Source organism: Pipistrellus kuhlii, unplaced genomic scaffold (genome assembly GCF_014108245.1).
Source record: "Pipistrellus kuhlii isolate mPipKuh1 unplaced genomic scaffold, mPipKuh1.p scaffold_m20_p_3, whole genome shotgun sequence".
In the NCBI taxonomy this organism is placed as follows: domain Eukaryota; kingdom Metazoa; phylum Chordata; class Mammalia; order Chiroptera; family Vespertilionidae; genus Pipistrellus; species Pipistrellus kuhlii.
The window spans coordinates 164434970-164448813 of NW_023425529.1; the positions used below are offsets into that span (position 1 = coordinate 164434970).

Genomic DNA, 13844 nt, shown 5'->3' on the forward strand with positions numbered 1-13844 from the left:
AACAGTTAGACAGATAACAAAGTAGAACAGAGATGGACCACAAAATGGCAGAGAGAAGCTTTTCCTGGAATTCAGTTGCAGGAGGGATTAGGGAATCTTCAAGAAAAAAAATAGAATTAGGTAGGGCTTTCAAAAAATGGGCAAGACTTGTACTGGTAGAGAGATGTGGGAAAGACTTTCCTGAAGCAAGGAATATCAGTGCATGAAATAGTGAAGATCTAGCAAAAAGGCAGTGGGAGCATGGGAAGAATTGAGTCCCACAGTTTGCAGTGAAGTTCACAAAGATTGTGGGTTGGGATTTAGATTATGGGGACTTTGAGTGGCAAAGTGGGCTTAGTTTTGTAGGCAACAGGAAATCACTGAGGCCTTGGCTCCAGGAAAATGATGAACTCACCATGCCTCAGGAATACTAAGCAAGTGTGGTTGGGGAGACAGCAGACTCGGGAGGTGAGGAAGCTCCCTGGACAGCAACCATAGAACTAGAAAGGAGAAATGAAGGAGTAAGAAGAACCTAAGCACAACCTGCTAACGTGCAACATCCCAATTGTTGGCTCAGAAGAGAAACTAGTATTTGGGTCATTCCCCCCTACTCCCCCCCTCCCCCCATCCTACTTTGCTTTCCTGTTCATCAGAAAGAATTAACTCCCAGGCCAGTCCACACAAGTTCTGCTTAAGGAATGCTGCTTTCTGCTTCTGACAACTTATATAACCCATACACCTGGCTGCTGCCCAGCAGGCATCACTGACGCCCCAGATCCAAGAATAAACCTGCTGATGCAATGCTTCCTGCCGCGCATATGCTGACAGTTCCTTGGAGACAAAAAGGTGGTTGAAGTTGTCTCTCACGATGTAAGACTGCTCAGTTTGGGGGTTCTCAGAAAAATGGTAGTTTTAACTCATGAAAGAAAAAAAAATACTCCGAGTAAGGCCCAAGAGCTGGATTTGCAAGAGAGGGGGGGGGGGGGGGGAGGTACAGAATCCAACTTCCCTGAAAGGCTGAAGCCCCTGGATCAGTTAAATTAATGCAGGTCACAGACCCTTTAGTCACAGATCTCTTGGCTTCAGGCTGCTCGCTTAGAAGCTTCCCCGTGCAAGTGGCAGCTTTTATTTTAGATAAATGTGCCTTTCAGCCATCTCAGAAAAACATGGCTGGAGGACACCAATAGACAAGACTCCTAGGGCTGAGTCTCCCGCAGGAATTCAGCTGGGTTCCTCCTCCCTCCTCCTCCCGCCCCTTGCAGGAGAAGCTTTTCCTCAGATGGTGGAGTTAATGAAGTGAATTGAAGCAGTCAGGCCTCCTGGGATGGAGATGCAGTTAAAAAGCCCAGGCCTTCCTCTGAGTAAAGTCCTGGAAACCGCAGACTGGAGGAAGACAATTGCTCAGAAAAGACCGCTGACTGAGCTCCACGGCAGAATTTTACTAAAATACACTCAGAGAGCAACACATCCTTCCTTAGCCAGTGTGCGTTAGGAAATTCAGGATAAAACGTCTGGAACTTGTCGGGTGAAGGAAATGAGCATAATGGGAAATTAAATAGTATATTCCCCGCACTATCCCCAGACAGATAATATAATAAATAGATACCAGACCAGAACAACAAGAAATATTCTCAGTGGGTGAAGACTAGAGGAAATCAGGTGATTGAAACTGTTTTTTTCCTAGAGCCCCAATCTTAAATACGGTTATCTCAAAAAGTGTCATAAGCTTTTGGTTCCATGTTTAACTTCAAAAGCCAAAGATTCACATAATCCCCAGTACTTGAGATCTTGGGAAAAGTTTAAGAGTTTCATATTCAATTCACCTTCTAAAATTCAAACAAAAATTTCATCTCATTGCTGGCCCAGAGTTACCACCTACTGGCCAGATAGGGAAGTACATGTATAAAATGTACCTTGTCACACCCCCAACGCTAGGAAAAGAGCCAGGCCAAGAGAAAAGATATTAACAATGACTAAGATAGCTAGATTGGAATACAAATAGATATTAAACACTTGTGGTAAGTCGACAGAAATAAGTCTTAAAATTTTTTCATGGCCATGAGGGATTTACAGAACAAAATTAACGCAGATATGGGATAACCACCAGTGTCTACCTTACTAAAACTCCTAACGTCTTCTCCCCCAAGAAATCTCTACTACAGTTACGATGTCTGGGAACCTTGAAGCCCTGTTTCATGTTTGAGTTAATCAACAAACATGATCAAGAGAATGGGGGGAGAACTAGAGCAGACAACAGTCTACCTTACTAAAACTCCTAAAGTCTTCGCCCCCAAGAAATCTCTACTACAGTTACGATGTCTGGGAACCTTGAAGCCCTGTTTCATGTTTGAGTTAATCAACAAACATGATCAAGAGAATGGGGGGAGAACTAGAGCAGACAACAGTCTACCTTACTAAAACTCCTAACGTCTTCTCCCCCAAGAAATCTCTACTACAGTTACGATGTCTGGGAACCTTGAAGCCCTGTTTCATGTTTGAGTTAATCAACAAACATGATCAAGAGAATGGGGGGAGAACTAGAGCAGACAACAGCAGCCTTAATGGTTTTGTCTCTTACACACGGGAGGGGGGAGGTAGTTTGATTGATATAGACCTTCATTCTAACAACCTTAAAAATGACATTAAGCCCTGGTCGGTGTGACTCAGTTGGTTGAGTGTCATCCCAAGCACCAGAAGGTTGCTGGTTCCATTCCCAGTGAGGGAACATGCCCAGGTTGTGGGCTCAATCTCTGGTGAGGAGAGTGCAGAAGGCAGCTGATCCATCTCACATCAATGTTTCTTTCTCTCTCTCTTCCTCCCCCTCTAAAAAAATCAATAAAATATATTTCTTTTTAATGACATAAAACCAAAATCCCTGTCTTCCAGAGATGACTAGAGAATCAAACCATACATATGGCTTTAGGTCTGTGGGCTGAAAGTACAATAGTAAGATCCTCCTGAATTATTCATTTTTTTTTTTTTTGAGAGAGAGAGATTTTTTTTTTTTTAACAGAGAGGAAGGGAGAGAGATAGAGAGCTAGAAACGTCGATGAGAGAGAAACATCAACCAGCTGCCTCTTGCACACCCTCTACTGGGGATGTGCCTACAACCAATATACATGCCCTTGATGGGAATCGAACCTGGGACCTTTCAGTCCGCAGACCGATGCTCTACCACTGAGCCAAACCGGCTTCGGCCTCCTGAATTATTCTTACTGCTTCTACTGAGACACACATGGCATAGCATCGTCGTTAGTCCTAACAACAAAACACTCAGGACACGGAGGATGGTAAAACTCCACTTTATTAAGACAGAGAAGACACTTCTGCACATGTTAAACACATGGAGCTGAACAGCGAGGTCAAGCCACCCTGCGTTACTTATGCTAACACACTGCTGGCCGTAGCAGCATCAACCGCGTTGCTCGGGGCCTCTGCTAGAGGTGGTGTGAGAGTCACTTCATATGCTGAGGCCTGCAGCTACTACCCCCTAGATACTTTATTCCCTCTTAACATCCCCCCTTGAGATTAAGATGAGCTGCCCTGGAGGAAATAAAATAGCTGGGCTTATAACACTAAAAATATTCAGGGACCAAGATGGGTTGTTTTCTGTGAAACGTTAAAACCCTCCAGAGGCCTCAGGAGAAGTAATTCTATGTATTCTACCAACCACGTGGTTGGTGTGTATATGGGATATAGCACTCAGAAAATTCTGGAGTGGTGGGATCTGAAACACATCATGTAGCACACAATTTATCCCAGAGAATAACCACACAGCAACATTGCTCTGCAGCAAAAACAAATCCAGCAGGGAGGAAGGTAAAACTAGAAAAGGAATCACTTAAGTATTTTGGAAATAGGGATTTAGAGAAAGACTATAAGGTTTGGAGAATAGAGTCTTCGTTTTTCTCCATGCATGAAGCGAAGCACAACAGTATCACTACTTAAGCTATGATTTTTAAAAACCTGCCTTTTATATAAATATTTAAATGGGTAGTAGTCACACTAAACTAGAATAAAAATTACCCGTTGGGAACGCCTGAGGTAATCGTGCAATTGCCATGTTTCTGAAACTGGTTCACACATAATCAACATGGCCCATCTTCCTACAACATTAGCTTTATTCAAAGCTAGGGGGACTTTTGAGGGGGGCAGGATTAAAAGGAAAATGGACTGGCGGATAGCTATGCTATATTACAAGAGGATAATATGCAAATTAACCCTAATGGCAGAACACCCGGGAACAACCGGTAGCTATGACGCACACTGACCGCCAGGGGGCAGACACTCAAGGCAGGGGCTGCCCCCTGGTGGTCAGTACATTCCCACAGGGGGAGCTCCACTCAGCCACAAGCTGGGCCCATGGCTGCAAGCAAAGCAGCGGTGGCAGGAGCCTCTCCCTCCTCCTCCGCATTGCTAAGGGTGTCCAACTGTGGACGTCCCCCAAGGGCTCCCGGGCTGCCAGAGGGATGTCTGCCATCCCCCAAGGGATCCCGGATTGTGAGAGGGCACAGGCCGGGCTGAGGAACTGCCCCCCTCTACCCAGTGCACATATTTTCATGCACTGGGCCTCTAGTTGTTAATACATATATTATATGAGTACAAAATAAAAGACCAAGGAAGTAACTTTACTGAACAGCTTCAAGGATGAATCACATCCTCATTTAGGCATTTTTTTTTTTACTTAGGATTACTTGTAAATAAAATAAAGAATAAAAAAGTTTCCGACAGGACGGCTTAGACTCCAGGACCAGTCCAGCGCTGACACATGAAAAGGAATCGCCTGGCAGATGTGGCCGCAGGAGGTTGTGGGCTCGATCCGCAGTAGGGAGTGTGAAAGAGGCAGCTGGTCAATGATTCTCTCTTATCGTTGATGTTTCTATTTCTCATCCAAAATCAATTTTTTTTTTAATTTTTTTAAAAGAAGAAGTCACTGGGTTATAGTTGTGGTACACCTTCCTAAGGGCCGATCGGACCACCTACACTCCAATACTGTGACATACAGAATGCGGCTGCCCTGGACTGGCTGGTCTGAGACTCTCCTCGGGAACAGGAAAAAGCTGGTGAATTCTGGGAAGTGAGTAGAATTGTTTTGGGTTACAAGAGGCATTTCCTCCAGGAAAAGGCAAGTCACCTTCACACTGAAGATGACCAACCAAGTACTGAAGACAAGCAGCAGCCAGTAGCCGGAAGCGGGTCGGACACAGGCATGGTCTTTGAGGGGCAATCAGTTCTACTGGGGTTTTCTATATCAATAGTGGACTTGATTTTAGAAGTTGCCAGTTCATTTCTGGGAGTACAAACTTTTTAAATATATGAAAGTAGAGAGGTCGGAAAGAAACTCAGCTCTATCTTTTCCAGCCCTCCTTCATGTGGGACTTGCTTGTCCTCACCACTTCCCCTTTAGTGTCCTCACACTTCTTTAATTAAACCGTTCCCGCTTTCTTCCCCCTCACAGACCGGATCCTTAGCTGGCTTTTGCTTGACTAACATTCATTCTCTTCCAAACTTTCCTTTCTTCCTTCCTATTTTTCTCTTTCTTCCTTTTTCTTTCCTTCCTTCCTCCCTCCTACCATCCCTTTTCCTTCCTCCCTTTCTCTTCCTCTTTCTCTCTCTCTCTTTTTCTTTCCACCTTAAAAAACAGTAACAAAGAAGTCTTTCATTGGCTTTAGATAATTAAAGCCAAGCAAGTAACAAATGCTCCTGTTTTCCTATGGTGACCACATTAAAATAGTTAAATACGGCATTAAGTACCCCTGGCCTCCATCGCCCAGCTCTTTAAGAGCTGGGATGAGTGCTTACTGTGTTTCAGTTCTGTCCCATCCTCCCCGGTGACCCTTTTCTCCCCTGATTAGTTCCATGGCACTGAAGGCTAAGGGAAAACGGGAGCAGGTAGGTCCAGAAGGGGACTGGCCTAGGAGACAGGCTGATACATTTGCACTTTTAGACAAGTAAGAAATGAAGAAGTGTTTGAACTGTTCCCTTTGCAAAACTCTCCCTTCAGGTTCGGACTTGGAACTTTCCAGCTTTGGTCATGTATTTTATGCCCTTAAAGGGTTTGTACTTCTCTCCATACATATCCAGGCGGTTCACTTTGAGTCCTGGAAGGAAGGAAGAATATGGCATAAGCATGATTCAAAAGAAGCAGGTAGCATAGCTGTTTAAATTCATCTCAGTTCAAAGAGTGGGATAGAGACAGTAGTAGCCCATGAACCAAAAACGAAGTATTAGAGGACCTGTTCCTGAAGTGGAAGGTTAGAAAGTTATATGCAGACTGAAATGAGGTGCAAGGAAAATAAGAGCACCGTGTGTTTTTCTGAATACCTGAATCAACAGTGATAAGAAATAAATCACTGCTGAATGAATGGAAAATGATGAATAAATGAATGCTTCCTAAGTATCCTCACTATACTAAGCAAAATAAATTATACCATATAAAACTTTAAATCTGAAATGTTTTAAAATTAAAGAGTTTTTAATTTAAGTAAATTCTAATCATTTAAATTAGGCAAAGCCTTTTGGTAAAGAAAAATAGGAACTTCATATAAAGTTAAAATCATCTCCTCTCTAACGATTGAATAATAGATGAAAAGAGCTTAAGACCGTACCCAGCACACAGTAAATGCCCTGTAAGTGGTAACTATTATTATTATCACTCGTGGCCTGGTGCATGAAATTTGTGCAGACAAGGAGGGGGGCCCTCAGCCTGGATTGCAAAAGGGCACAGGCCAGGCCGAGGGACCCCCCCAGCACGATCAGGGCTGGGGAGGGACATAGGAGGTTGGCCAGCCAGGGAGGACCGCGGGAAAGCTTCAGGGTGTGTCTGGCCCATCTCGCTCAGTCCCTATCGACCAGACCCCAGCAACAAGCTAACCTACTGGTTGGAATGTCTGCCCCCTGGTGGTCAGTGCACGTCATAGCAAGAGGCTGAGTGGTCTTATCATATTATGCTTGATTGGTTGAACAGTCAACCGGACAACCGTACACTTAGCATATTAGTCTTTTATTATATAGGATCACCTTGAGGTAGGTATAGACTATAATGAACTGACTTGGGTAAGCCTGAGAATTCTAAACGATAACAAAAGCAAATGTGACCCTGGCTGGTGTGGCTCAGCTGGTTGGAGCATCATCCCATATATCAAAAGGTTGTGGGTTGGATGCCCAGTGAGCACATACTTAGGTTGTGGGTTCAATATCCGGGCAGGGCACAGACGTAAGGCAACTAATAGATGTCCTTGGGTGAGAATTTTTAAAAAAGCAAATGTGAAAGTCTTCTGAAATTGGGGGAAAGGAAAGGAAATTATTCTTTACAGTTACCAGCTGAGAGTGCAGAAGCATTCCCACACTGAAGATCCAGGCAACATCAAAGTGACAATCTAGGATGACTCAGCAACTTCCCGGGAACTCCTGTGCCTACCAATACTGTTCCTTTCTCATCTGTGTCTCAGACACTTTTATTCAGGTCCTTTAGGCCATCTTCAAAGCAAGGATTATAAACTTTCCCCAGAAATATGCTAGAAAATATCTCACTAAAAACTCCATATCAAACTCAATAAGCAGGGAGCCAAGAGAAGGCTCTGTGATGTCTGTGCCGTCTCTGTTCTCGTAAAAGCCACCTAAGTGGTGGGGCACTTACCGGAAATGGCCAGCTGCTGGATTTTAAACTGCAGGTTAATGGTGGGGTTCTCGTCTGGTTTGGAAGCTCCAGCCTGAAGACTCATGGTCCCCTTCAAACTTGGTAGCTTCTGGGGATTTATTTTTCCCACATCCCAAGATAGCATCTTCAAAGAAAAGTTACAGCAGAACCATTCAGGTGAGGTTGTTGAGTTCTAACCGCAGCGCAACTGTTCACAACATTATAAGCTGCCTCTAGGGTGTTTCTCAACAGAGAACTTGATTTGTTACCACAAAATATCTCCAGGAGAAAACAATGCCCCTGTGACTAATCCCCCTTTCCACAGGGCATGAAGTCTATCAGGAGAGCTCCCGCAGAGCTACTTCTACTTAATGGCAGCAATTCGAAACCTCCTGCTTATTCTCCTACCTTAGTCACTGGGTCAAATGTGTGTGTCCCCTGAGATGGAGTGAGGCTCATATTCAAGACCCCTTTGGGCATCTGGCTGGTGACAATCACTCCCTCGACGATCTTCCCCATGGTCTGCTTAGGTCCCACTGTTATTTCAAAGCGTCCGAGCGAACTACTGTCCCGGAAACTGATGTTATGTTTGACATACACAGGAATCGCCACCAGGCTGGAAAAGAAACGCACAGAAGCCCATTTCATGAACGTTCTGGGAAAATGGCAACTTTTGTTCCTCCTTTGCCCTGCTGGCAGCTTTTCCTCCCTTACCTGCTTCCTTATTCCTTGTCTTAAAAATTAAGCACAGAAGAAAAACAAACACACCACCTAATAATCTTTGATATTTTTCTTTTTGTAAAGGTAAGATGCTATCTAGTAAGTAAACTAACTCTGTTTAATAACTCTTTAAATAATATTCATAATATCAAAGAGAATGATAAGCCTACTCTGAGAAATGTACCATGAACAAAAATTAGAAATCACCATATTTGTTTTATTTTGTGACATGTGACTGATAATTATTTGTACCTGGGAGAGTGATATTCACACATGATGGACATTTTATAATTTCTTGAACTTTTACCTGACCCGTCTGATCCATACAAAAACCTATGAAGTAGAGTAGTTGTCATGATTTGACCAAAGAGGAAATAGAGAAGTCACAGAATAATAACATTCTTAAAATCTATTAAGCACTTCCTGAGTACCAGTCACTATGCTAAATGTTTGATCCCTATTACTTCATTTAATCCTCACAATTAAGTATGAAATGGGTACTGCTACTGTCCTGATTTTCTAGATAAATACTGATATGCTTAACCTCAGTTAAGGAGCTTGCCCCAGGTCACATACCATAAGTACTGAAGGTGGAGCCTAAGTCTAGGCAGTCTGATTCCAGAGCCTTTTCTCTCAGATATTTTTATAAATTATTTATTCCAAATCACACAGAAAGGTATTGGTGATTCTGAGATCTCATGGCTCTCTTCAGTTCACATACCTTCTGCTGTATACCTTCAACTAAGGGCCCCCAAACCCCCTAGACTCATATTACAGAGAATGTTCAAGATAAAAAAACCACTGAAGTCTATGGTTTTCATTGCATAATTTAATGCTTCTTTGGCGGGGGGCGGGGGGGGGGGGGAGAGGAGTTTGAATACAGGTGTAATCAGATTCCAATTTGAGATAAAAAATACTCTTGTTTAGACATATAATAATCAAAACAAAAATAATAGCAGCAAACTTAATGAGCACTTACTTTGTGATAAGCACTATTTAGATTCTCTTATTTAATCCTCATAATAAGGAAATTTTATTATTTTCAACTTGATGTTAAGAAAATAGACACAGTCCAGCTGGTGTGGCTCAGTAATTGAGCTTTGACCTATGAACCAAGAGGTCACTGTTCAATTCTCGGTCAGGGCACATGCTCGGATTGCGGGCTCGATCCCCAGTGTGGAGCATGCAGGAAATAACCAATCAATGATTCTCTCTCATCACTGATATTTCTATCTCTCTCTCCCTCTCCCTTCCTCTCTGAAATCAATAAAAATGTATTTTAAAAAACAAACAAAAAAGAAAACAGACATAGAAAGGTTAAGCAACTCACCAGAGTTTACCCAATTAGTTCATATAGAAACTAGAATTTGAACCCTGGTAACTCCAGAACCAGAATTCTTAATTACTATGGATATGGTTTACACACACACACTCACACACACACACACTCACACACACACTCACACACACACTCTCACACACACACACAGACACTCACACACACACACACACACACTCACACACACACACACACTCACACACACTCACACTCACACACACTCACACACACAGACACACACACACACACTCACACACACACTCACACACACACACACACACACAACCATTCTTAATTATAAGGCTGCTTACTTCTGGGCACTGACATGGTAAGAGAGCAGGCGGAAGTTTCCATCAGGAGGGATGAAGGAGAGGATGCGCTCAGATTCCCAGCGCTTGAAACGAACACAAGGATGGAAGCTGACATCATCCAGCAACCTGGGGTTCTATAGTTACCAGGCAAGGAAAAGCGAGAGAGAGAAATTAAACACCCACATTTCTTTCAGGAGTAATTTAGGTGCTATTTTTATTAAAGTACATACACATACAAATTCTGTAGTTACTTATAGAGAATTCAAGCCTGATACAAGCTGTGTGGCTGTCCTTAATTATATCTTCTTGTCCCATTTCATGCTCACCACTCTGTCTTTCCAAAAGCATCTAATTTCCCATCCCAAGAACTAAATCTGTGGACCAAGCTTTTACCATGAAGGAAAGGGTAAGGTCTGGCATTCCAGTCAGTTTGACACAAGCGTCAATCACTCCCTGGATTTCGGCGGTAATTGTGGAACCTGAGACAAAAACAAGACAAAAAGAAGGTAAGGACTGTTGAACTCTTCTCTGCTCTTCCCAACTTATTTCCTTCTTCCCTCCTCCTTCCATCTCTTCCTTCCTCTATCCCTCCCTCATTCTCTTCCTTTTTTCCTTCCTTCCTTCCTTCCTTCCTTCCTTCCTTCCTTCCTTCCTTCCTTCCTCCTTCCTTCCTTCCTTCCTTCCTTCCTTCCTTCCTTCCTTCCTTCCTTCCTTCCTTCCTTCCTTCCTTCTGTCTATATATCCAATTTATCTACCTAGCATTGTCCATCCTTCCAAACATTTATCAACCTTATATCAAGTAGGAGATACTTAGATGAAGTAATAGGGATAAAAAATAAATGAGATAATTAGTCTACAGGAGTTTTCAATCTCGTACCATAATCAAACAGATTATCATTATCCAAACCAATGGTTCAGGAAATTTCATATCAGAAACTGCTCTCCCTAAGGCCACCAGTGAGCTGTGCTGCTATACGGAATGGACACTTGGTCTTTATCCCACAGGGTCTCTCTATTGGCCCCTTCTTCCTTTTCAAAATCTTCCCTTCTCCTCACTTTCTACTTTTCTACAATAGCTGCTCCTCTGCAGTGCCTTCTGCAGCTTTCTCTCTTTTCACATCCTGAAATGTCTACGCTTTTTCACAGTTCTGAACATCTCTCTTCTTTCACGCAACACTCTTCCCTTGGGTTACTTTGCCTACCACCCCAGGCTTCAGGTTTCATTGATGACTAGTTATTTTCTAACATTTTTTCCGGTTCAACCAGCAGTACAGCTCCACTTGGATTGTCACAGAGACACTTCAAACTCCCCATGTCAAAGTGAGTTCATTATCTTCGTTTCCAGGCCTGTTCTTCATATTTTCCCTATCTTCCTTATGATACCATCTATCCTGTTGCCTAAGCCTTCATTTCCTCTTCTTTTATATGACTTCTATCTCTTAAATCTGCTCACTCCTCTCCACCCTCACTACCATTGTGGATGTCTATATTTTGTGACTTCAGAAACAGTTTTCTCCTTTCCCTGCCTTCAATCCTACCCCATTTCAAGCCATTCTTAACACTGCAGCTGGAATGGTAGTTCTAAACTACAAATCTGTTCAAGTTACTCCCCAACTTAGCACTTTTCCATTGTTCCAAATAATCTTCCTAAAAATGGCACACAAGACTCTTCATGATCTAGCCATCTAGTAATTGTTTTTAATTCTTTATTGAGGCAAAACTTATAGTAAAATGCAAAAATTATAAATGTTCAGCTCAATTAATTTTTAAATAAATACACACTTATGCAATACCACCCACATCAAGACGTGATACCTTTTTAGCATCCCAGTGTGCTCCTCTTGCCCAGCTTAGTTAATCCAACTCCTTAAAATTCTGACTTCTATTCCCTCAGATTAAGTTGCACCTGTTTTCAAACTTCATATAACCATATGCATCTAAGGTTCTTGCTTAATACTGTGAGATATATTCATGTTGCTGGGTTTGTCAGTATTTCATTCTTTTTTTATCACTACGGTATTCATTGTATGACCACATCAAAATTTATTTATCATTTCTATTACTAATGGACATCAGTAATATTTCCAGTTTGGTACTGATATGAAAAGTTGCTATACCTTTTCTTTTTTTTATCCTTCTCAATCCAGTCATACTAAACTACTTTATTTCCCTACAATATTTTATTCATCTTAAAGTGTTAGCACATACTTCACTCCAAAATCCATGGAAGTTTTAATAACTTCTACTCATTCCATTGACAAATCATAAACACTATCACCTCTTTACACTTTGTTCTGGATGGGTGGGATACCTCTCTTATCCTATACATTTTTACCTTTCTCCCTTACTGGACTTAAGCAAGCTTTCTGCAGCCTACTGTGCCTTTCTCTCTCTCTCTCTCTCTCTCTCTCTCTCTCTCTCTCTCTCTCTCTCTCTCTCTCTCTCTTTCTGCTTTCATATATATATGTGAAAAATGGAGTAACATATATATATATATATATATTATATATGTGTATATATATATATATGTTACCCCATTTTTTTCTTTATTTACATAACTTCATCATATTTAACAACCAAATAGCATCATTATATCAGCAGCAGCAGCAGCATCTCCTTATTTTCCCCTCTTCCTAACTCCTGGTAACCACCATTCTCTGCTCCTATAAGTGAGATCATGCAGTATTGGTCTTTCTGTATCTGGCTTATTTCACTTAGCGTAATGCCTTCTAAGTTCATCAATGTTGTTTAAAATGGCAGGATTTCCTTCTTTCTACAGCTGAATAAGATTTCATTGTGTGTATATATAGCTATCTTACATTTTCTTTACCCATTCATCCGCCAACAGGCATTTAGTTTGTTTCCATAACATGGCTACTGTGGATAATGCCACAATGAACAGGGAAGTGCAGATATCTCTTTGAGATACTTATTTCCTTTGGATATAACCAGAAGTGGGACTATGGTATTGATAGTTCAGTTTTTAATATTTTGAGGATCCTCCATATTGTTTTCCATAATGGCTGTGCCAATTTACATTCCTACCAACAATGTACAAGGGTTACCTTTTATCCACATCCTTATCAACACTTATCTTTTCTTTTTTTATAATGACCATTCAAACTGGTATAAGGCAATATCTCCTAATTTTGAATTGCATTTCCCTGATGATTAGTAATTGTTGAGCACCTTTTCATATACCTGCTGGCCATTTTTATGTCTTCTTTTGAAACATGTCTAGTCAGGTTTCTAAAAGTGTATTATGTCCAATTTTTTTTTAATCAGGTTATTTGTTTCTTGTTTTGTTGTTGAGTTGTATGAATTCCTTATATATTTTAGATAGTAATCTCTTATCAGATACACGGTTCACAAGTATTTTCTCCCATTTTGAGGTTGCCTTTTCACTCTGTTGATTGTTTCTTTGTTGTACAAAAGCTTTTTAGTTTGATACAATCCAATTTGCCTATTTTTGCATTTGTTGCCTTTGCTTTTGGTGTCATATCTAAACTAAATCGTTGCTCAGACCATTGTCAAGAAGCTTTCTCTCTATCTTTTCTCCTAGGGGGTCTTATAATTTCATACATTATGTTCAAGTCTTTAATTCATTTTGAGTTGATTATGTCTGTGGATATATGTCTGTAGATATTCAGTTTCCCCAACACATTTAATGAAGAGACGATCCTCTCCCCATTGTATATTCTTGGTACTCCTGTTGAAGATTAGTTGATTATAAATGTATGGCTTTATTTCTGAGCTCTATATTTTGTTTCATGGGTTTATAAGTCTGTTTTTACTTCAGATGCATACTGTTTTAATTAATGTAATTTTATAACATATTTTGAAATCAGGAAGTGTG

At 41.4% G+C, this 13844-nt stretch overlaps 1 protein-coding gene across 4 annotated transcripts in view; it reads right to left on the minus strand.

Moving 5' to 3' along the window:
- Positions 1 to 4539: 4539 nt before the first annotated feature.
- Positions 4540 to 13844, minus strand: part of AP3M2 (adaptor related protein complex 3 subunit mu 2) — a 59582-nt gene continuing 50277 nt past the window's right edge. For all 4 annotated transcript variants that reach the window (XM_036458626.2, XM_045588855.1, XM_036458624.2 and 1 more), the window contains exons 5-9: positions 10382 to 10467; positions 9989 to 10122; positions 8027 to 8234; positions 7619 to 7763; positions 4540 to 6080 (exon numbers count right to left, since the gene is read on the minus strand). In XM_036458626.2, coding sequence (XP_036314519.1) covers positions 5980 to 6080; positions 7619 to 7763; positions 8027 to 8234; positions 9989 to 10122; positions 10382 to 10467 — 674 coding nt within the window. In that variant the 3' untranslated portion in view covers positions 4540 to 5979. The remainder of the gene's footprint in view (positions 6081 to 7618; positions 7764 to 8026; positions 8235 to 9988; positions 10123 to 10381; positions 10468 to 13844) is intronic.